This window comes from Podarcis vaucheri (assembly GCF_965113315.1).
Source record: "Podarcis vaucheri genome assembly, chromosome: 6".
Lineage (NCBI taxonomy): Eukaryota > Metazoa > Chordata > Lepidosauria > Squamata > Lacertidae > Podarcis > Podarcis vaucheri.
In genome coordinates, this window is record NC_138764.1 from 106,908,817 (window position 1) to 106,927,855 (window position 19,039).

At 50.8% G+C, this 19,039-nt stretch overlaps 3 protein-coding genes across 3 annotated transcripts in view; all 3 read left to right on the forward strand.

The window, feature by feature from the left end:
• Positions 1-19,039, forward strand: part of PCIF1 (phosphorylated CTD interacting factor 1) — a 144,664-nt gene that overhangs the window by 38,293 nt on the left and 87,332 nt on the right. The window lies entirely within an intron of this gene.
• On the forward strand, positions 575-4,868 carry ZSWIM3 (zinc finger SWIM-type containing 3). The gene is made up of 2 exons (XM_082225999.1): positions 575-822; positions 1,961-4,868. The coding sequence occupies exons 1-2, from the start codon at positions 668-670 to the stop codon at positions 4,020-4,022; spliced, it is 2,217 nt and encodes a 738-aa protein (XP_082082125.1). The 5' UTR covers positions 575-667; the 3' UTR covers positions 4,023-4,868.
• LOC309534735 (uncharacterized protein) lies at positions 8,773-12,105 on the forward strand (the record flags this gene model as incomplete). The annotated part of the gene is made up of 6 exons (XM_082227039.1): positions 8,773-8,827; positions 9,853-10,160; positions 11,087-11,166; positions 11,319-11,418; positions 11,531-11,613; positions 11,713-12,105. 6 exons carry the CDS (start codon positions 8,773-8,775, stop codon positions 11,759-11,761), a joined length of 675 nt encoding a protein of 224 aa, XP_082083165.1. The 3' UTR covers positions 11,762-12,105.

Genomic DNA, 19,039 nt, shown 5'->3' on the forward strand with positions numbered 1-19,039 from the left:
CTTCCTGACACGGCGTCCGGAAAGCGGAAGCTCCCTCTCCGGAGGCGGGTCCTGCCTCGCGATTGGCCAATCCGCTCGCCGGTCCCTGGTCTCGTGGCCTTCCCGTTGGCCGAGCGGCTGCCCATCCTGCGGCGCGGCCCCTGATTGGTGGGTCTCGGGCGAGGGGCGGGCTCCGTCCCCGGTGGGATGCCGGCGGGCCGAGCGGGTCTCCTTCTGCCGGGCGGCCGGGGAGGGAAGGAGCCGGAGGGGGAGAGAGAGCGGGGCGGAGCGGGGCCGGGAGAGCGGAGGAGGGGAGAGCCGAGGGAGAGGGGCTCTGGCGCGGGAAGGGTTAACGGGCCGCACGCTCACGGCAGAGGGAGGCCAGGCAGGAAGGGGTTAAGCCCCCCAAAAAACCTATTATTTTCCCTCTCCCCACAGGAAAAAGAGAGAAATCCTTATTCCCTTTGGGTGGGTTTGGGGAGCCTCCAGGCAGGAAGGGGTTAACCCCTCCTCCTTCGAAACCATTGTTCCCTTTGGGTGGGTTGGGAAGGGGGCCTCGGGGGGGGCAGCATAGGGGTCTCAGGGGGGGGCCCTTCTCCCCAACCCCCCAACCCCAGTTATCCTGAGGGCAGGGATGCGCCTCCATCGTTCCTCTGGGTAGCACCCTGAGCCTTTGCCCTGGGCAGCCATGGAGCTGGGCTCCTGCTTCAAGAACTACGAGGACTTCCGGGAGTGCTTCAGCACCTACAAGAAGGAGAACCGGCTCCAGTACGGCTTGCGGAGCTGCGTCTCCATCCGCTTCCACAACCGCAAGAACGGGACCAACATCCGCGAGGACGTCACGTAAGGAGTTTTTAGAATTCCCGCATCGAAGATACCTTCTGGTGGGACTTCTGCTGCGGTTATGAGGGGTTGGTCTGATGGTCCAGCAGGTTTATTCTACCGCTAATCACCTACAACACGGGTGTCAAACACAAGGCCCGCGGGCCGAATCCGGCCTGCCAGACCTGATCATGTGGCCCGTGTAGCCCATAGAGAGAGAGAGGGAAAACGCCGCACGGCGGCACTACCCAATCAGTTCTCTACGCAGAAGGTCGGTAGGTGGGGATTTAAGTATGACGGGGCTCGCAGGCGCGCAGCGCTGTCTTGCCAGCGAGACCCAAAGCAAGATCGGTCCCTGCCGCCACCCAGGGGCATTCTGGGAAGGTCCTCCAGCTCCCCAGCAGGGGAGGGCTGAACGCGAGCAGGCGTGAGGCGCATGCGCAGACGCTATGACCATTTCTCTCAAAAAAAAGAGCATGCGCAAACGGGAGCATTACGTAATCCCGAATTAGAGATTTAGTTGAATCGTTTGGGGAAGCGGGTGCTAGTCAGAGAGAGAGAGAGATTTATGGACTAGCAGCAGAGTTCTTGCTCCGTCATGGTGTTGCCTGCGCAGGTGACTTAATTTTTTTAAAGTTGCATTGTAGACTGTTGATGCACGTGGAGGCCTATTGAAGGATTTGACAGTTCTCCCCTCCCACCCTGCACAACAACAACAACATATCTGGTTTGGGCTCCATGGCAGTTGTGGCCGTTAACCGTGAGAAACGGGCTCACGCGAGACAGTTCACGTGACCGAGACACGTCACGGCATCACCTCACACGCGTCCATTCGGAAACAAGCCCCCCTGAGGGGGATGGCTCACCCCCAGATTGTTGTGGGACTCCAGCTGCCATCAGCCCCCAGCATAGGAGCAAACTCCTAGGGGCCGAGGTCCTACAGATAGTCCTACTGATACAGCCGGCCCTTTGAGGGTGACCAAACTGCTGATGCGGCCCCCGATGAATTTGAGTTTGACACCCCTGACCTACAATAATCCTAGAATGATAATCTCAGGGTAATGTGGCCTTATCTCACTGATTCTCCTGATTAATCCCATTAGTTGGGCTGCCGGGGCAATGACCCTCTTGACGTCCCCTTTCCTCTTCCATTCACCAGGTTTATGCAGGTGAAGTTTGGCTGCTCCCGGTCGAGAGACTCCGGCAAGAAGAGGAGGCAGCAGGCCAGCCTGTGTCCGGCGTATTTCGTCCTGCAATACAACGAGGAAATCGACCGGCTGGTGATCAGTGAGCTGAATGGCAGCCACGTCCACACAGAGCCCAAGGCTTCCTTGGTCAGCTCCAATGCCCCGCCTGGGACCAGGATGGCAACAAAGCTGCCTGGCCCCCCCAAAGCTCATGGCAGCCCCCCAGCTAAGCTGCGCAGGGAGGAGCCAGCGGAGGTAGAAGCCTGTGAAAGGGACAGCGACGTGAGCGTGGAGGTCGAAGTGGACTCTGACGAGCCTCCGCTGCTCCCGCCTTCCCCTCGCAAGGAAGCCGAGGTTCCTCCTCAGGCGGGGGAAGATGGCTCCTCCAGCTCTGCTTTCCTCCAAGTCGCCGAAGTGATGAAAAACTTTCTGCGGGTGGACATGGGCTCCTTGGCCTCCATCAGCGTTGGCAGCGACCAGGACCTGGAGAGGCTGAACTTCCAGACCAGCAAGATGAGGAGCCTCTTCGTCAAGTTCCCCGAGAGCCTTCTGCTGCACCGGGTCCAGAGCAAGAAGGGCCACATCCTGTACGCTTTCCTCGTGGAGAGCAAGGAGAGGGTGGGGAAGTTGGTCCACCTTGCCATCTTGAAGGAGGACACGCAGGAGAACACGCGGAAGATGTTCTCCGTGTTCAAGGAGTTCAACCCCGAGTGGCAGAAGGTCAAGGTGGTCTTCATGGACATGTCCTTCCTCCACCGGGCCAGTTTGCAGGAGCTCTTCCCTTCGGCACAGGTCCTCCTCTCCGTCTACCACACTGTGCGGCTCCTGGAGAAGAAGCTGAAGGAGTCCCACGCGTCTTTCTCCTTCAAGTACAACTTCAAGCTGGCCCTGAAGGACGCCGTCTTCTCCACCTCCACCTCGAACCTGGACGCGTTGTCCCAGCAGGTGAGGCACGTGGTGGACCAGGACTTGTACAAGTACCTGCGGACTAACTGGTTCTCCTGCGAGATGCTCTGGTACATGCACGCCAAAAAGGGCCTTCATTCCTGCAGCACCTACATCGACAGCTTGGACCTCGTCGCTCAAAAGCTGTCCCAGCTCTTCGGCAACCAGCCGTCGCTGGAGACCAGCATCCTTCGCTTCGTGGAGTACGCCGACAGCTTCAACACCAAAGGCCTGGAGAACCTGACCCAGGGCCTGGCGGAGGACAGCCGCAGCGGCCTCATGCAGGAGCTGAAAGTCCTGGCCCGGCCCGCTGTGAGACGCAGCTCCAGTACCGCCTCGCAGCAGCAGCAGCCGTTGCCCGGGAAGGCAGCAGAGGAGCCTCCGAAGCAGTTCACCAAATACAGCCCAGCCAAGCCTCTTGCCACCATGCTGTCGGCCCTGCAGGACAGCTGCACGGACGTTGCCTACCAGCTGTGTCTGAACGAGTGGGACGTGGTGCAGAAGTCGGTCCAGCTCCTGAGCTGCGCCAGGTTCAAGACCACGGTGCAGCTGCTGGAGGAGACCCACCAGGTCAGCCGGGACGGCAAGAGCTGCAGCTGCTACTTCCACTGCCGCTATCAGCTGCCCTGCCGACACATCATGTCCATGCTGCTGGCCAACCGGGAGGTGGTGGGGGAAGCCATGGTGGGCAAGCGCTGGCAGAAGGAATACCAGCACCTTTCCGTCTTGGGGGAGAACCTTCTCGAGTTTACAGAGCCCTCCGCAGGCCCGCTGGGGGCAGTGGGGGCGGCCTCAGGGGAGCGGGGGGAGAAGATCCAGTCTCTCAGCAAGGAACTTGGGAACCTCTTGCTGCAGAGCGAGGGGGAGGAGCTGGAGGAGCGCACCTCCACCCTCAAGATGATTGTCAACATCTGGACTAAGTGTTGCGAGCTGCAGGGTGGGGAGGGGCCAGAGAAGAAGCCCCTCAACGTCCGGAATGTAGGAGACCTCCCCTTTCTCTGGGTGAAAAAGGAAGAGATGGAAGAAGTTGAGGTGACTTCAGGAATGCCCGGCCCAGCCGTTGAAGACGTCCAGACTTCCCTGGCTTGAAATCCACGCCAGCGTGGAGTCGCAAGCAACTGGAGGCGACCTTGACTGTGTTCCAGGTCCACTGTGGTTTTTCCCAGCTAAAGAAACTCAGGGTTGCTGTTCAGTTTTGCAGCAAGAAAGCAGACTTTCTTCTGGTCCTCCTTTGGTGGCTGCTCTTTATGACTTGGTGTGCAGGTGGTGGGCACAACCCTTCCTCCTGACCTGTATGCTACAAAGGTCCCCGTTGACTAACTCTGACGCACACACGCATTCTCCAGGTTTTGCAGCCCATGGCTGCAGGCTTGACAATCAGGGAAGGCCTCCTTCCCGTGGGGGGGGGGGCTTCTCCAGGGCATCTTCCTTGCCAAACTTTCGTCCGTCGCTCTTGACTCACACGTCTTGTTTCCTCGTTGCCGCCTCCCTTGTTTTTTCTTCTTCTTTAACGCAGGTCATTTTATAGGGTCGCAGAGCTGGAAGGAATCCTGAGGGCCACCACCTCCTACCTCCTGCTATGCAGGAATCTCATGAATCTCAGCTCCAGGGCAGATGGCCGTCCAGCCTCTGAGGAAGGAGAGCCCCCCTCCCAGGGGCAGTCGTGTTTGGCTGCTTCAACGTGACTCTCTGGGCCTGATGCATGCAAAGAATTGCTGTCTTGGTTCTAGCTGTATTTTTACTGTAATGCTTCTGGGGTGGAGGCTGGGCCCCCCCGCCTGGCTTCAGCGGCAGGGAAAGGCGATGCCGAGTTGTTGCTTTCTTTCTTTGTCCTGAAGCCTCTCCCAGCAGGGACTAGTTTTGCTGCTATGTACTTAGACCAAATTTATTGCTGGAAATAAAAGTCTGACCGTCCTCCTTTGGTACCTGAACGTACTTTTCAGTTTGCCTTGTGTTTCAATTCTCTTCTCTCTGTTTGCCGTTAAAAAGCAAAACAAAAGACCAGGTGCCCGGGATATCCTTGAAGCCAATACTCCGAGCAGAACTCCAAAAGTGGGTTTGTGAAGTGCACTGTTTCTCTCTCTGCCTTTCGGGAAGGTAATTTGTTGCACCAGCTTTCTGAACTAATTACCTTCCCAAAAGGCAGAGAGAGAAGTGCGCTTCACAAACCCACTTTTGGAGTTCTGCTTTTCAAAAGCAAAGGCTTTTCATTTAAGTCTCACAGTCCAGTTAAAGGCCTAAACTACTGCGCTGTGGGTTAAACCACAGAGCCTAGGGCTTGCCGATCAGAAGGTCGGCGGTTCGAATCCCTGCGACGGGGTGAGCTCCCGTTGCTCAGTCCCTGCTTCTGCCAACCTAGCAGTTCAAAAGCACATCAAAGTGCAAGTAGATAAATAGGTACTGCTCTGGCGGGAAGGTAAACGGTGTTTCCGTGTGCTGCTCTGGTTCGCCAGAAGCGGCTTAGGCATGCTGGCCACCTGACCCGGAAGCTGGACGCCGGCTCCCTCTGCCAATAAAGCGAGATGAGTGCTGCAACCCCAGAGTCGGCCACGACTGGACCTAGTGGTCAGGGGTCCCTTTACCTTTACTGCGTGCAAACCCAGCGGCGTTTGATTTGCCAGAATGATAGAAAAGGTTTTGGGAGAGGGTGATGAGAACGTGTGGTGGTACACAATACTTTCCCCCACTCGCAGCTTCTCTGCTCTGCATTGCACCTTTAGGAGCTATATTTCCCCCACCCACCTTGGGTTTCCGCTTGTGTTTGCTAGCGGGAGATGGGGGGGGAGGCACCCAAGGTAGAGCAGAGGTGTGGGGAAATACATAAGCCCCCCTCTTCTCAAGTGGCGTAAAGGAACGCCTGAAGAATAGGCAAGTGATAGAGGAGACTGTCCTCACACCTTGTGCTGAGAGCCTTCCTCTCTGCTCAGCAGCAGTTCAGCCCTTCTTGGGACTTCAGTTCTGAACATCACATTTCTAGCCGCCTGGACTTTTAGAGGTTGCCCCTTATACCAATCGATTGTGCTCCCTCTTCCACGTGACAGCCCTTGAGGCCTTAGAAGGTGGCTACCCCATCTCCCCTCAGTCATCTGTTCTCTAGCCTAAGCACCCCCAACTGTCTCAACGGTTCCTCATCAGGCCTGGTTTCCAGACCCTTGGTCACCCTCTGCACACCTTCCAGGACATTTCCGCCTTAACGGTGAAGGGCTATGGATGGTTGGCAGAGCACAGGTTATTTCTCTAATTTATACCCCTCCCAAAGGAACCCACAGTATCTAGACAGAGAGCTGGGAGACAAACACACACACACCACACCCTTCTGAAATCCTGGACAGTTAGTGCATGCCAGAGGTGCCCACATTGTGCTCCGCAAATCGCAGCTTGTTGCTGGGGGTCCATGGTGTGACTCTGAAGATTGACACACACAGCAGCGGCTATGTTGCTCTACAGCTGTGTGTGATTATCTTCTACCTCCAGCTCAGTGGTCTTGGAGAAGGCTGTGAGGAAGCTCCTTCTCTGAGCTGCTTGAAAGGAAGGCTCAGAATCATGAGCCCCAGAAGGCTCTTTGGAGTTTGCTGAGACACACACACTTACGATACGATAATCTTTATTGTCATTGTCCCATGCAGAACAATGAAATTGAAAAACCTACATGAGACATTCAAAAACCAACAAGCCTGCTATCCCATCTATCCCAACCTGGTTAGCCCCCTAAAAACTCTGATACCCCCCATTTTTAAATAAATAATTTGTCCTAACAAACCCTGACTCCCCTCCAAGGAACTCTCAGCTGCACGCGCCGCCATCTTGGAGACCTGCATGCCCAGCCGATGGTCCAGTCCTGCGCTATGGAGACCCCTAGCCTGCCTGGAAGGATGTGGGGATGGTCTCCCTTGGGGAAGAAGGAGGCGAAAGGAGATGCAGCCCAGCTGAGAGAGGAGCCTCCCCTCTGGGGAGGGGCCAGGTGGGCCCAGGTCCAGGTGGGGGGTTGCCACGGTGACCAGGACCCGCCCTCCTTTGGGACCTCTCTTGCTTCCGTAAAAGCCACCCACTTGCAGGGGGCCATTGTGGGTTAGCAGTGAGGCGAGGAGAGAGAGAGGAGTTAGTGGCAGTTGGTGGCAGTTGGTGGCAATTAGGAGAGGAGTTCGGTTTGTTGTTATTTTTCTGGTTTCTTATTTTGATTTTGATTTTGATTTATGACTTTTATTTGATTCATTTGATTTAATTTATTCTGATTTGATTTATTATTATTATTTTACAATAATATTTTTTATTAAGTACAAATTAGAAAACATACATATTCACAACAATACTATACAAAAGAAAAAGAAAATACATCTAACCAAGGGAAAAAAATTAGAGAATATTTGGTCTCTTTTCATATTTGCAGTTATTTATACCTCTATAAAATGCTATTCACAATAAAGCAGTGAAATGGAAGATAAGATATCAGAAGAAAGAAAAAAAGAACAAAGAAAGAACAAATAGTATAAGAAAAAGATCATAGGTGAAAATTTTTAAAAGTAAATAAGTACTCACAATACATAGCCGTTTCCCATCTATATTTATATCCAATTGTATAATTTCATCTTGTCCTTAGCTACCTTAAATAAAGTGTGTTTTTTTAAAAAAGACTTCCACCGTTTACCTCACGTGTTTTTAATAATCCATTGATTTATTATTTTACTCCTTTATTTTAACACTTTTTTTCTGCTTTTACTATTTTTATTTTTGTTTTTTGTTTTTATTTAGTGCACATCTGTGCCTATTTTGTATATATTTCTTTTGTTTGTAGAGGAGTAGTTAGGGTTAGGTGTAGGCTTGGGGCTGGGGGTTGGGGTGAGAGTTAGGCTTGGGTGGGCATTTTAGAGAGGAGGGTGGGACTTTTTCGTGGAGGAAATGGGCGGGCTGTAAGTAGCATTCCTTCCTTTCTCTTCATCGGGGGGGGGGGGGGAGTCCTGGGGTCCCCTGAAGAGTCTTGGCTCTCTGGTCTTTATTCAATGAACTCTTGCAACAGGACCTCCAAGGGCCACATGGAAGAAGCAAAAAGAAGCCCATTTTACCCACAACGTCCTATGTGCACCACATCTGTGTCACAAACTAGGAGGGTTTTTCTGGCAGAAACCTGAGTCTCAGGTTTGCCCCTGTCCCTGCCTTGACCTCCACCTTACACCCATTGACTAAATCAAAGGGAAATAGAGACATGTTCCTGTTTCCCAGCCCAGGTGAGTCCCCACTCTTGTCCTGGCCAAGTCCCCAGTCCATGGAGGTTGGGTCCACTCTTGTCCTTGAGATGATGACCCGTCTGGCCCTCAGAGACCAGGATGGCAGGGATTCTCACCCAGGCGGAAGGCTTGCTGTGGACGTGGTCTCCTGCTTCGGGGATCGGGGCTGCCCCTAGCCATATCCCAAGCATAGCTGTCAACTTTTCCCTTTTCTTGCGAGGAATCCTATTCGGAATAAGGGAATTTCCCTTTAAAAAGCGAAAACGTAGGAGCCCTCTTCCTTCGGAGCAGAACAGCACTGGAACGGTTTCGGTCCGAGGTTGGATTGCTTTTACAGGAATCTTTGAAGCTTTTCCCGCCGCAAGAGTAGGCAAGTGCTACAACCAGAAACTAGGCAAACTTGAACAAGACACAAAAGACTACTTCTTCTTCCTCCTCCTCCTCCTCCTCCTCCTCCTCTCCTTCTGCTGCTGCTTCTTCTTTTGTGATCCCTCATAGCTGAGGAAGATTGTCTTCCACAGTGGGGACATAGGTTTCCGGGCGAGAGTTGATCCCGGTGAGGGTTTGCCAAGCGTGCCTTCCTCTTCGCACGTTTCTCCTTTGCGTCCTGAGTTCAAATGTCTTCAAAGCCCAGGGCACCTTTGGAAAAGGCTCCAACCGGAGCTCTCACAGGCCAGTGTTTCCCAGTCGTTGGTGTTTATACTACATGTTTTTAGATTGGCCCTGATAGAGTCTCTAAACCTCTTTTGTTGACCACGAGCATTATGCTTCCCATTTTTAAGTTCGGAATACAGTAGTTGCTTTGGAAGATGAAAATCAGGCAGTTGGGGCTTCTGGCTTCTGAGTTGCTCTCTCTGCTCGTCTCTTCTAGAATCAGGTGCTGAAGGCGCCTGTTCAGACGCTGCAACAGGGTGGCCCCCCAACAAGCCCCGGAGCAGCCTGTGGAGCCAGGTGAGCAAGTGGCCCTCCTTTGGGGGACAGAGGAGGGCAGGAATGGGCATGGGGGGGCAGCTAGACAAAAGTGTTGGCATGCAGAGGGCTGTCTCCTTCCAGCAGCCCGTGGCGAAGACCATCACCTCTGCTCTGACCTAAATCAGTGACCTGGGCTTACTCAACCAGGGCACACTATCAGCAGATCGAACTGCGCACCCAGAATAGGTGAGAGGCTTGTGGAAGTATACTACAACTACAGATTTATTAATCATAAATCAGGGCAAAGAAACATGTCGTCTCTCTTACTTGTTGTCTCAGAGAGAACAGCAAAAGCAACACACAATGGAAGTTCCCAGCAAGCTGTGCTGGAATGTAAACAGACATGTGACACGTAACACTCCCATGTCTGTTCCTTAAGGTGGAATGGAAATGTCAACATCAAGATGCAAAGAGTCAGACTGCTGGATCCGACCCAAAGTCCATCTGGGCCAGTGGCTAGAAACCCAACCCCTCCCCCAGTGACCACCCCGTTTTGTGGGGGCCAATGAAGGAAGCAGGGTGCTGGGCTGGGGGGCAGTTGTCAGCTGGAGGGGCACCTTCCCTGGGGAGCCACATTCTGGGGGAAGGAGGCCAGGATTGGCCCCCCAAGGCCTGAGGTGTCTCACCCGTCTAGTAGGACTTGGAATCCAGGAGAAAACTCTTGGAATAGCCTTGCCAGGGGCTCAGGGATGGACTCACCTCTTCCCATGTCCTTCTCTTTGCAGTTCTGCTGCGGTTCCACATCCCTGTCCCAGGGGCGAGTACTGGAGAAAACAAGAGCAGGGAGTGGATCCCTCAGACCTGCCCTCCCCCTCCCCATTGCCTGGGCTATTTGGCCCCCCACTCTGCCCTCTCGGATGCAGAGAAGCCCCCACCCCACCCGTCAAGGACTGACAGTCTGACTTTTGTATTTCAGCTGCTGGAGGATGGACAGCGGTACCTCCTGGGGGTGATCCAAGAGTGCCAGGCAGCTGAGCTCAGCGGGTTCCGAACCCTGAAGTGCTCCAAGCAGGAGATGGCCCAAGCCATTCTGGTGAGTGATGGGTGGTGTGAGGGACCCCCAGGGGGAGGGAGAGGCTTTGGGGAAGGGGTTTTGCATCCCCCGGAGAGGAGGACTCTGCCGGCATAGGGCATAGTTAACGGAGAAATCTGAGGGCTCCCTTGGACAAAAAACAAGGACAGCAGCCAGGAATACCAGAGCAAAACAGCAGCCAGGAGGCTTGGTCTTTATTGAAGACTGTCGAGACAGGACTCCCACCTGCCACCAGGTGCAACAAGATGGAAGCCCCCAACAAAAGAGCCCCCAAACTTTTATTAGCTGCAAATCCCCATGTTACACCCCAAAAAAACTACATCACTCATACATCACGGTTACATCATGAAAGGGGAGGTCTGGTGGCAGTAATCTGGGCATCCTGGACCCTGCCCCATGGTTCCCCTTGCCCTCCACCAAACACCCATCAAGTGGAACAAAAAAGATCTTTACATTTCCCTGTTTCCCAGCCAAGTTCATCATACCCTTTTGTCTTCATCTGGGTTTGTTATTTCTGGAATGGCACTCAGGTATCAGGATGCCAGGAATTATCCCTCAGGCAGAGGGGCTGCTGAGTAGCTGAGCTCACATGTCTATATGAATTTCTGAAGTTTTCCCTGTGAGCCAGTACATAGACACATTGATCAGTGAATTCTTACATTTGGTATCGTGCAGCAGAGACCCTTTGAGTAGATAGGAAGAAACTGTGATGAAGTGTTTTGTGGGGACAAATCACAAAAGTGATTGTGCTGATTTTGGTAGTGGGCTGCATGTACATGATATCTGCTGGTGGGGCAACCCCCCCCCCCAACCTATACATAAATTCCTGCAACAAGGGCAGGAAAGCCAAGCCCGGCCTTGGGGGTCGGAGCCGTCCTCTGGAGGCCCCCTGAAAGAGCTGAACTTCCTCCTCTGTTCTCTTCCAGGGCATCTTTGGCCACCTGGAGCGCTTCAGGGATCACCCCCTGAGCCTGGCTCTGGACTTGGTGGCCCTCATCCAGCTGAGGTGAGTGGGGTCCCTGGGATGGATGGGGTTGTGGGGGGTGGGGGGCAGAACTCCAGGGGGAGCTCCGGGTGGGGACGAGCAGGCAGGAGGGAGAAGGGGGCAAGGGAGACTGGGAGGGGGCAGCATCTAACCCCTTCCCTACATCTCTGCAGCATCATGAGGCCAAAGTTTAGTGGAGACGTGCTCTGCGCCATCATTCACAGGACCCTGAAGGCTGTTTTTAGGGGCCCACAAAAGGAGGAGGACCGAGAGGTATATCCTTGGTCTGGACTTCCCTCCTCCTCCTCCTCCTCCTCCTCCTTCTTCTTCTCACACATGCAGAATCTAACCCAGCACTCAACTATTTTTCTCTCTTTTCCCACAGGAACTGAAGCGGTGCTTCCGGCTCCTGCTGGGGAGTCTCCTGATGAAGCCCCCAATCCTGGCACCCTCCTCCAGCTGCTCAGTGTAAGTGTCCCCCAAACTTGCTCGGGGCTCAGGCCCTGGAGCCTGCCCTGCTGCTTTGGCCCCAACTGGCCCCAACCGAGACGCTCTTCCCTCCCGCAGGACCTCCAAGGATACGCCCTTGGCGAAACTGGGGAGGCTCAAGAGCTAGCGGCCAGCAGTGTTTCTCTGCTTCTGGCCGTGGCGCGGAGATTCCCCCAAGTCAGAGTAAGTCCCTCGCCTTCTTCTCTTCATTTCTCTGGTTGCTTCCATCCCCGCAAGAGCACATCCCCCAGCGACCTTTATCGCAGGTGATGCGCTGTGTGTCCCTGGGGGTCAGGATGAGGCCAGAGGCTTTTCCTGCCCCCTTTCCTGCTGCTGCTGCTGCTGCTGCCCGGGGAGGTTCTCTGGGACAAGGGATTGGGCCCAAGGCAGAGGGAGGCCCGTCCTTCCTGGCTTGGGGCTGCTTCTGTGCTCTCTTGCACCCATTCAGGGTGGATTTCATAGTATCATGAGAGCCAGTGTGGTGTAGCGGTTAAGAGCAGTAGACTCGTAATCTGGGGAACCGGGTTCGCGTCTCTGCTCCTCCACATGCAGCTGCTGGGTGACCTTGGGCCAGTCACACTTCTCTGAAGTCTCTCAGCCCCACTCACCTCACAGAGTGTTTGTTGTGGGGCAGGAAGGGAAAGGAGAATGTTAGGCGCTTTGAGACTCCTTTGGGTAGTGATAAAGCAGGATATCACATCCAAACTACTACTCCTCCTCCTCCTCCTCCTCCTCTTCTTCTTCTTCTTCTATCCCAAGGGATTGGGCCCAAGGCAGAGGGAGGCCCGTCCTTCCTGGCTTGGCGCTGCTTCTGTGCTCTCCTGCACCCATTCAGGGTGGATTTCATAGTATCATCTGACCTGGATTTTTCTTTGCAGATGACAGTAATTCAGCCAGACCTGGCCTGCTTCCGGAGGAGACCCAAAGAAGGTAAGCCCCACACCTTGGAGACGGAGAACTCCCTTGTCCCTTGTTTGCTTGAAGGTCCCTGCCTCCCAGGTTTTCTTGCTGGGAGTTCTGCAGGACCTGCTCCCACCTGGCCGGGGAGGGCAGCGCCTGGACTGAGTCTCCTTTCCATTCTCTTCCATCCAGATGACATCATCCTTGAAGACTTGTAGTCAGGGCAGACCTCTTGCAGAAGGTGTTACAGAAAAATCTAGGTGCGAGGCTGCTCAGTCCCCCAGCTGGTCGGGCAGAGACGGCGGTTCCCTGCGGAATAAAGGAAGGAGTCCGGCCACCAACTGGAGCAAATAGCTGTAGACCAGAGTTTATTGCACAACAGGCTCAAAGAGGATTTTTGAACCCCGAGAAGGGGGTGACAATGACTTCTTTTATATATATATATATTTATCAAGAATTTCAACACAATAATTTTAACAAGAATACATCATCCACATTGTCGTCCCCCCATTTATATTATATGCACCTTTCAACAATTTTACATTCCCTTCTATCACTTCTTTTTGAAACCTAGATGTCATGTAGCTTAATCTTTTCTTATTATCTTCTTTGTATGTTTTGTATAATTGTCGATAGTGTAACCAACTCTGAAAATGGTCTTTTATCTCTTCATAGTCTTTTAATTTCCATTTTCCGTCTTGATCCTTTAACAGATCTGGGTGACAATGACTTTTAAAACTTTCCCACCATATCCCAGAATACAGTTCGTACAGCATCACTGATACATCACTGACATGTCACAAAAGGGGAGGGGTAGACAGGGGTTCCACTAGTTTAACCTTGGCAAACATGCCTAGGTTTGGTCCTTGGTACAAGATTAGCATAAGCAGACATGGCAGGGCAAGACTCAGGTATAAGATTAGCATAGACAAATATGTCTTAAGTACCCACCACCCAAAAGTGCAATAGAACTTCCTTTGCATATCTGGACCCCTTGGCAAGTCCGGTGATGGGATTAGGCTTTCCTTGGCCAACAATCAGCTCAGCAATTCCCACCTCTGGGCACTTCCTGGGGTAGGAGGTGTGTATACATGTCCTCACGTTTGGGGAGGTGGCAGGGAAAAGAGTCCTTTTTCCAAGGGCAAAATAGTGTTGAAGTGGAGGAAAGTGGCAAAGGAGTTGACTTTATATGATTTTTAAAGCTAGGTAACTTCCCTGAGCTATCAAGTCGAAAGGATATATTTATGCATAATATTTGTAACATTTAACAACTTCGAAGATGTGCCCCCCCCCCGTAATTTCCGTAACAAAGGAAAGTCTCACTTCCCATGAAAGATTTCAGAAAGGGGAGAAACCATATTGGTGCTTGGAATGCGGGACGAGAAGAGATTTCTGTTGGTTTCTGCTCTCTTCACTGTGCAGCAAAGTGCTTGTCACAAGACAATGTTTACATTCCACAGTCAGAGTACTGTTGGGTTTTCCCACGGGAATGGGAAGCTGGATGTGACGTACACTGGTTTCCTGTTTTTCACTGTCTCTCTCGGTGTTCGTTATTCCGAGGAGAAGGACGGTTGCTTCTCTGCTCCAGCAGAGGCAAGATGCATGTTTGTAATTTCTCTACATTGAACTGAAAATAAAGCAACATAAAGCATGTGGCACGTACTGTTCATCATTCCGTTGTGCAAAGGACTCTGCAATAACAACATTTTGGTTATCGGGCCCAGAAAGACGTAAATCAAACTGAGGAATGGAGACTCCAGAGGTCGAGTCGGAATGCCGGCAGAGGTACAGAGAAACGGATCGCGTTATCTGCTCTGCGCGTCAAGTTTGATTGATGAAGGTGTGTGCTCATGCTCCGGAGCAGCCTGCCAGTTTCTAGTTTATGGTTTTATGGCTGGACTTTGAACTTTTAAAGCCGTTTTGCCGCGATAAAGGCTATGAGACACAAGCTCACATGCTTGATGGCTGAGAAAGCGAAAGTACTATTACAAGTGCTTCTGGATGAAGCTGCTGTACTGTAACGCAGCTTGATTAAAGTAGCAGAGATGGCTGAAGCAAAGCTGGTTGAAGCTTTTGGGATTCCTAAGCTCAATAAGAAAAATTACACGGAGTGGGTGCAGTATGCAGAGGCAATTCTGCGGAAAGAAGGTCTGTTTAATGTTATTACAGACAACCCCCCAGCTCCAATTACAGCTGAATGGACTGCTAAGGATTCAAAAGCAAGGGGAACGCTTACGTTGATAGTATCCCCAGAAGAGCTCTGTCTGTTGCGTGGCAAGACCACAGCCAAAGAAATTTGGAACACTTTAAGAGAGGCTCACTTGAGGACAGAAGCTGGTTCCTCAATGTACTACTATGCCAAGCTGCATGGTATGGCTCTTGCTGAAGGTGGAGATGTGCGTACACATCTGATGGAGATGCAGAATCTGAGACACGAGCTGCAACAGAGAGGACTCAACTTTCCAGAGGCTGTGTATTCCTTCATGATACTACATTCTTTGGGTCCAAGTTGGGAGTCCGTTGCCACTCAGATTGCTGTTCAGCCAACTGCTCAACTCACAGTAGCCTATGTTACTGCCGTGATCCAGAATGAAGCAGATCGCCGGGGTGCTAGCTGCATGGGTAAGGGGGAGTCTTCACAGACGTCATCCCAGAGTGCAGTGGAACCACCAGAGGGCGCCAAAGCTTTGAAGGCAGTGAAATGCTACTCGTGTGGACGTCTAGGCCATATGAAGAGGGAATGCAAATATCCCAGGGCCAAGACAGAGCAGCGCAGTGGAAGTTCATCGCGTGGAAAAGGCCAAAGCAAAGGCAAAGGTCCGGTGTCCAGGACAACGCAGCACAAGGCAATGGTCTCACGCTTCACTCCAAACGTCGCAAAGGTCCAGAAGACGTCTAGATCTTTCTTCGTTGTTGATTCAGCAGCTACCCACCACATGTGCAACGATAAGAGACTGTTCGTGTCTTTTACACCGCAGGAAGGTGCGATTCACCAGGCGGATGATCACACGATCCCCAGTCAAGGCTACGGAACTGTTGTTCTTCACAGTTTGGACTTATCGATACAAGATGTACTGTACGTTCCAGATGCCACACACAATCTTCTAAGTGTGATGCAGCTGAATGAACGCAACATTGACGTTTCCTTCAAGAACAAGAAATGCACCATCACAAAGAAAGACGATTATGTATTGCATGCTGAATGTGTTGATCGTTTGTTTATTTTGTATTATGATGATGTTGTGCAGAATGATACTTGTTGCATTGCAGGTTCTAACAAAAGTTTGCATGCAGGATGTATTCATGATTTTCACAGGAAATTTGGTCATTTGCATTTTGAGGCAGTATCTAAAATGCCTGCCTTGGTTGAAGGTATGACTATTAAACCCTGCAGGTACCACATGAAGTGCAAGGCATGCGCAGCAAACAAGGTGAAAATGGCTGCGAAAGGTAAGGTGTCTAGTAGGAAAGCTACAGAACCATACCAGATTGTTCATGCTGATTTAGTTGGTCCACTATCGCCCTCTTTGGGTGCAAATAGGTTCTTCATGGTTCTCATTGATGCATTTTCCAGGTATATTTATGTGTACAATCTCAAGCAGAAATCAGAGGCTTTTCCAAGGTTCAAGGAATTCTGTGCTTGGTTGGAAAATGTGCATAGTAAGAAGATAAAAATTCTTTTCACAGATCGCGGGGGAGAATTCACTTCTCAGCAGTTTGAAGCTTTTCTGACTGAGAAAGGAATTCAACACGATTTGTCCAGTCCTCGCTCGCCATGGCAGAATGGACTTTGTGAAAGGGCAAATCAAACATTGCTTCAAGGGTTAAAAACCTTGCTGCATGATGCAAATCTTCCAGAGAGTTATTGGGCCGAATCTCTCTCGTGTTTTGTTTACAGTTACAATCGCAGGTTATCTTCAGCGATTGGTTGTACCCCCTATGAAAAGATGTTTGGTAAGAAACCGTTGGGATGTTGGGAAAGATGGAGGGCACAAGGAGAAGGGGACGACAGAGAATGAGATGGTTGGATGGTGTTCTTGAAGCTACTAGCATGAGTTTGATCAAACTGCGGGAGGCAGTGGAGGACAGAAGTGCCTGGCGTGCTCTGGTCCATGGGGTCACGAAGAGTCGGACACGACTAAACGACTAAACAACAACACAACAACAACAAAGAAACCGTACATCAAACACATGAAAATATTTGGTTCTGATATGTGGATTCATTCACCACAAAGCTCCAAGTTAGGCAAGCGTGGTTTGCATGGTATCTTTCTAGGTTATCAGAAAGGTTCTTACAGAATAATGATGACTGACTCTAAGACAATTAGGCTCACAAGAAGTGTTGAGTACAATGCCAAGTGGGGGGAGAATGTGGGAATTTTTCAATGTTATCCTGATGACAGTGATGAGACTAAGGATAAGCAACAGCAACCCACACCCACTGATGAAGGTTCTGATTCTGAGTCTGAAACTGAATCGGATACTTCAGAGGATTTCAAGAGTGCGAAAGCCTCTATGCGACCCTCTGAAAGCTCTGATCAGGAATTGGAAGAACCATTGTTCACAATAGGTCACTTTTCTCCTAAGAAGGAAGAGGAGAGTGTTGAAGACCAAAGGCTGATTCGCAGGTCACAAAGAGCCACAAAAGGCAGACCTCCAAAGAGATTTGCTGATGAATTTGCTAAGACAGCAGTAGCAGCTGTTAAAAGCTCCAAGAAGGTATTTGAACCTTCAAGTTTCCAAGAAATCCAGGATTTGGATTCTAAGGAAGCTGAGCCATGGTTAAATGCCATGAAGGCTGAGCTTGATTCCTTAGAAAAGAACAAAACTTGGGAGCTAGTTCCAGTAGTTCCAGGAATGAAACTGCTTGGAAGCAAATGGGTCTTCAAAGCGAAGACTGATCAAAATGGCAGGATAGTCAGACACAAAGCCAGATTGGTAGCCAGAGGTTTTGCACAGGTACCAGGTGAAGACTATCACGAGACCTACTCACCCACGGTGAGATATGAGAGCATAAGGCTTATGCTCAAGCTAGCTGCAGAGGAGAATCTACACATTAGTCACCACGATGTAAATACAGCGTTTTTGTACGGATCTCTAGGTGAATCACTTTATATGCTTCCACCTGATGGCGTACAGGTAAAACAGGGATTTGTTTGTGCTCTGAAGAAGTCCCTTTATGGTCTCAAACAAAGTGCACGGTGTTGGCACACAAAACTCACTGAAGCATTGTTTTCTCTAGGTTTTCAGCAAGGGAAAGCTGATCCATGTGTGTTTGTCAAAGAGGAGGGGCAAAAGAAGCTGTACTGTTTGTTTTATGTTGATGATATTTTATTCTTTTGGAAAGATGTTACAATGTACAATAACGCCCTAGCTCAACTGAAAGAGCACTTTGACATGAAAGATCTTGGTGAGGTAAACAACTACCTATCTCTGGAAATAGAGAAAGATCAAAGTGGTAACATTCTAGTACACCAGTCAAGGAAAATTGCTGATGTGTTAAGCAAACTAAACCTGATGGATGCTAACCCTGTAGACACACCGATGACAACAGGTTATCAGGTAGAAGACACTGAAGAAGCATTTTCTGACACTACACTGTACAGAAGTGTGCTAGGCAAGCTAAACTTCATTGCCAGATGTTCAAGACCTGACATTGCTGTTAGCTGTAATTTGCTAAGCAGACAAGTTAACAATCCTACTGTTAAGGATTGGAAAGCTCTGAAACGCATAGCACGCTATTTGAAAGGCACTATGCATTACAGACTGAGATTTAACAATCAGAAGTCTGGTGGTCTTGAAATTTTTGCAGATGCAAGTTTTGGAAGTGACACTACAGACAGGAAAAGTACGTCTGGAGTTTGCTACATGTACAATCAGGGTCTATTTGATTGGTCATGCAAGAAGCAAACAACAATTAGCTTAAGTACTTGTGAAGCTGAACTGAATGCACTGTCTTATTCACTTAAGGATTGTGAATGGTTGTTACAATTGTGCAAAGACATGAAAATTCCTGTCAAATGTCCAATCCAAGTTTACCAGGACAACAAAGCATGTTTGGCTTTGCTGAATTCGGAAGGTTGTAAGCAAAGGACGAAGCACTTGCAGTTGAAGGTGCAACATGCTAGGGAACATATTCAGAAGGGACTCGTAACGGTGTCCTATATGCCAGGTAATGAAATTCCTGCTGATGTATTGTCCAAAATTGTATCAAGGGATCAACACTGTACCTATGTACAGAAGTTGGGTTTGTACTGATATTGTACGAACACGCTGCCCAGTGATGTTCACAGAAAGGGGGAGGATGTTGGTTTCTGCTCTCTTCACTGTGCAGCAAAGTGCTTGTCACAAGACAATGTTTACATTCCACAGTCAGAGTACTGTTGGGTTTTCCCACGGGAATGGGAAGCTGGATGTGACGTACACTGGTTTACTGTTTTTCACTGTCTCTCTCGGTGTTCGTTATTCCGAGGAGAAGGACGGTTGCTTCTCTGCTCCAGCAGAG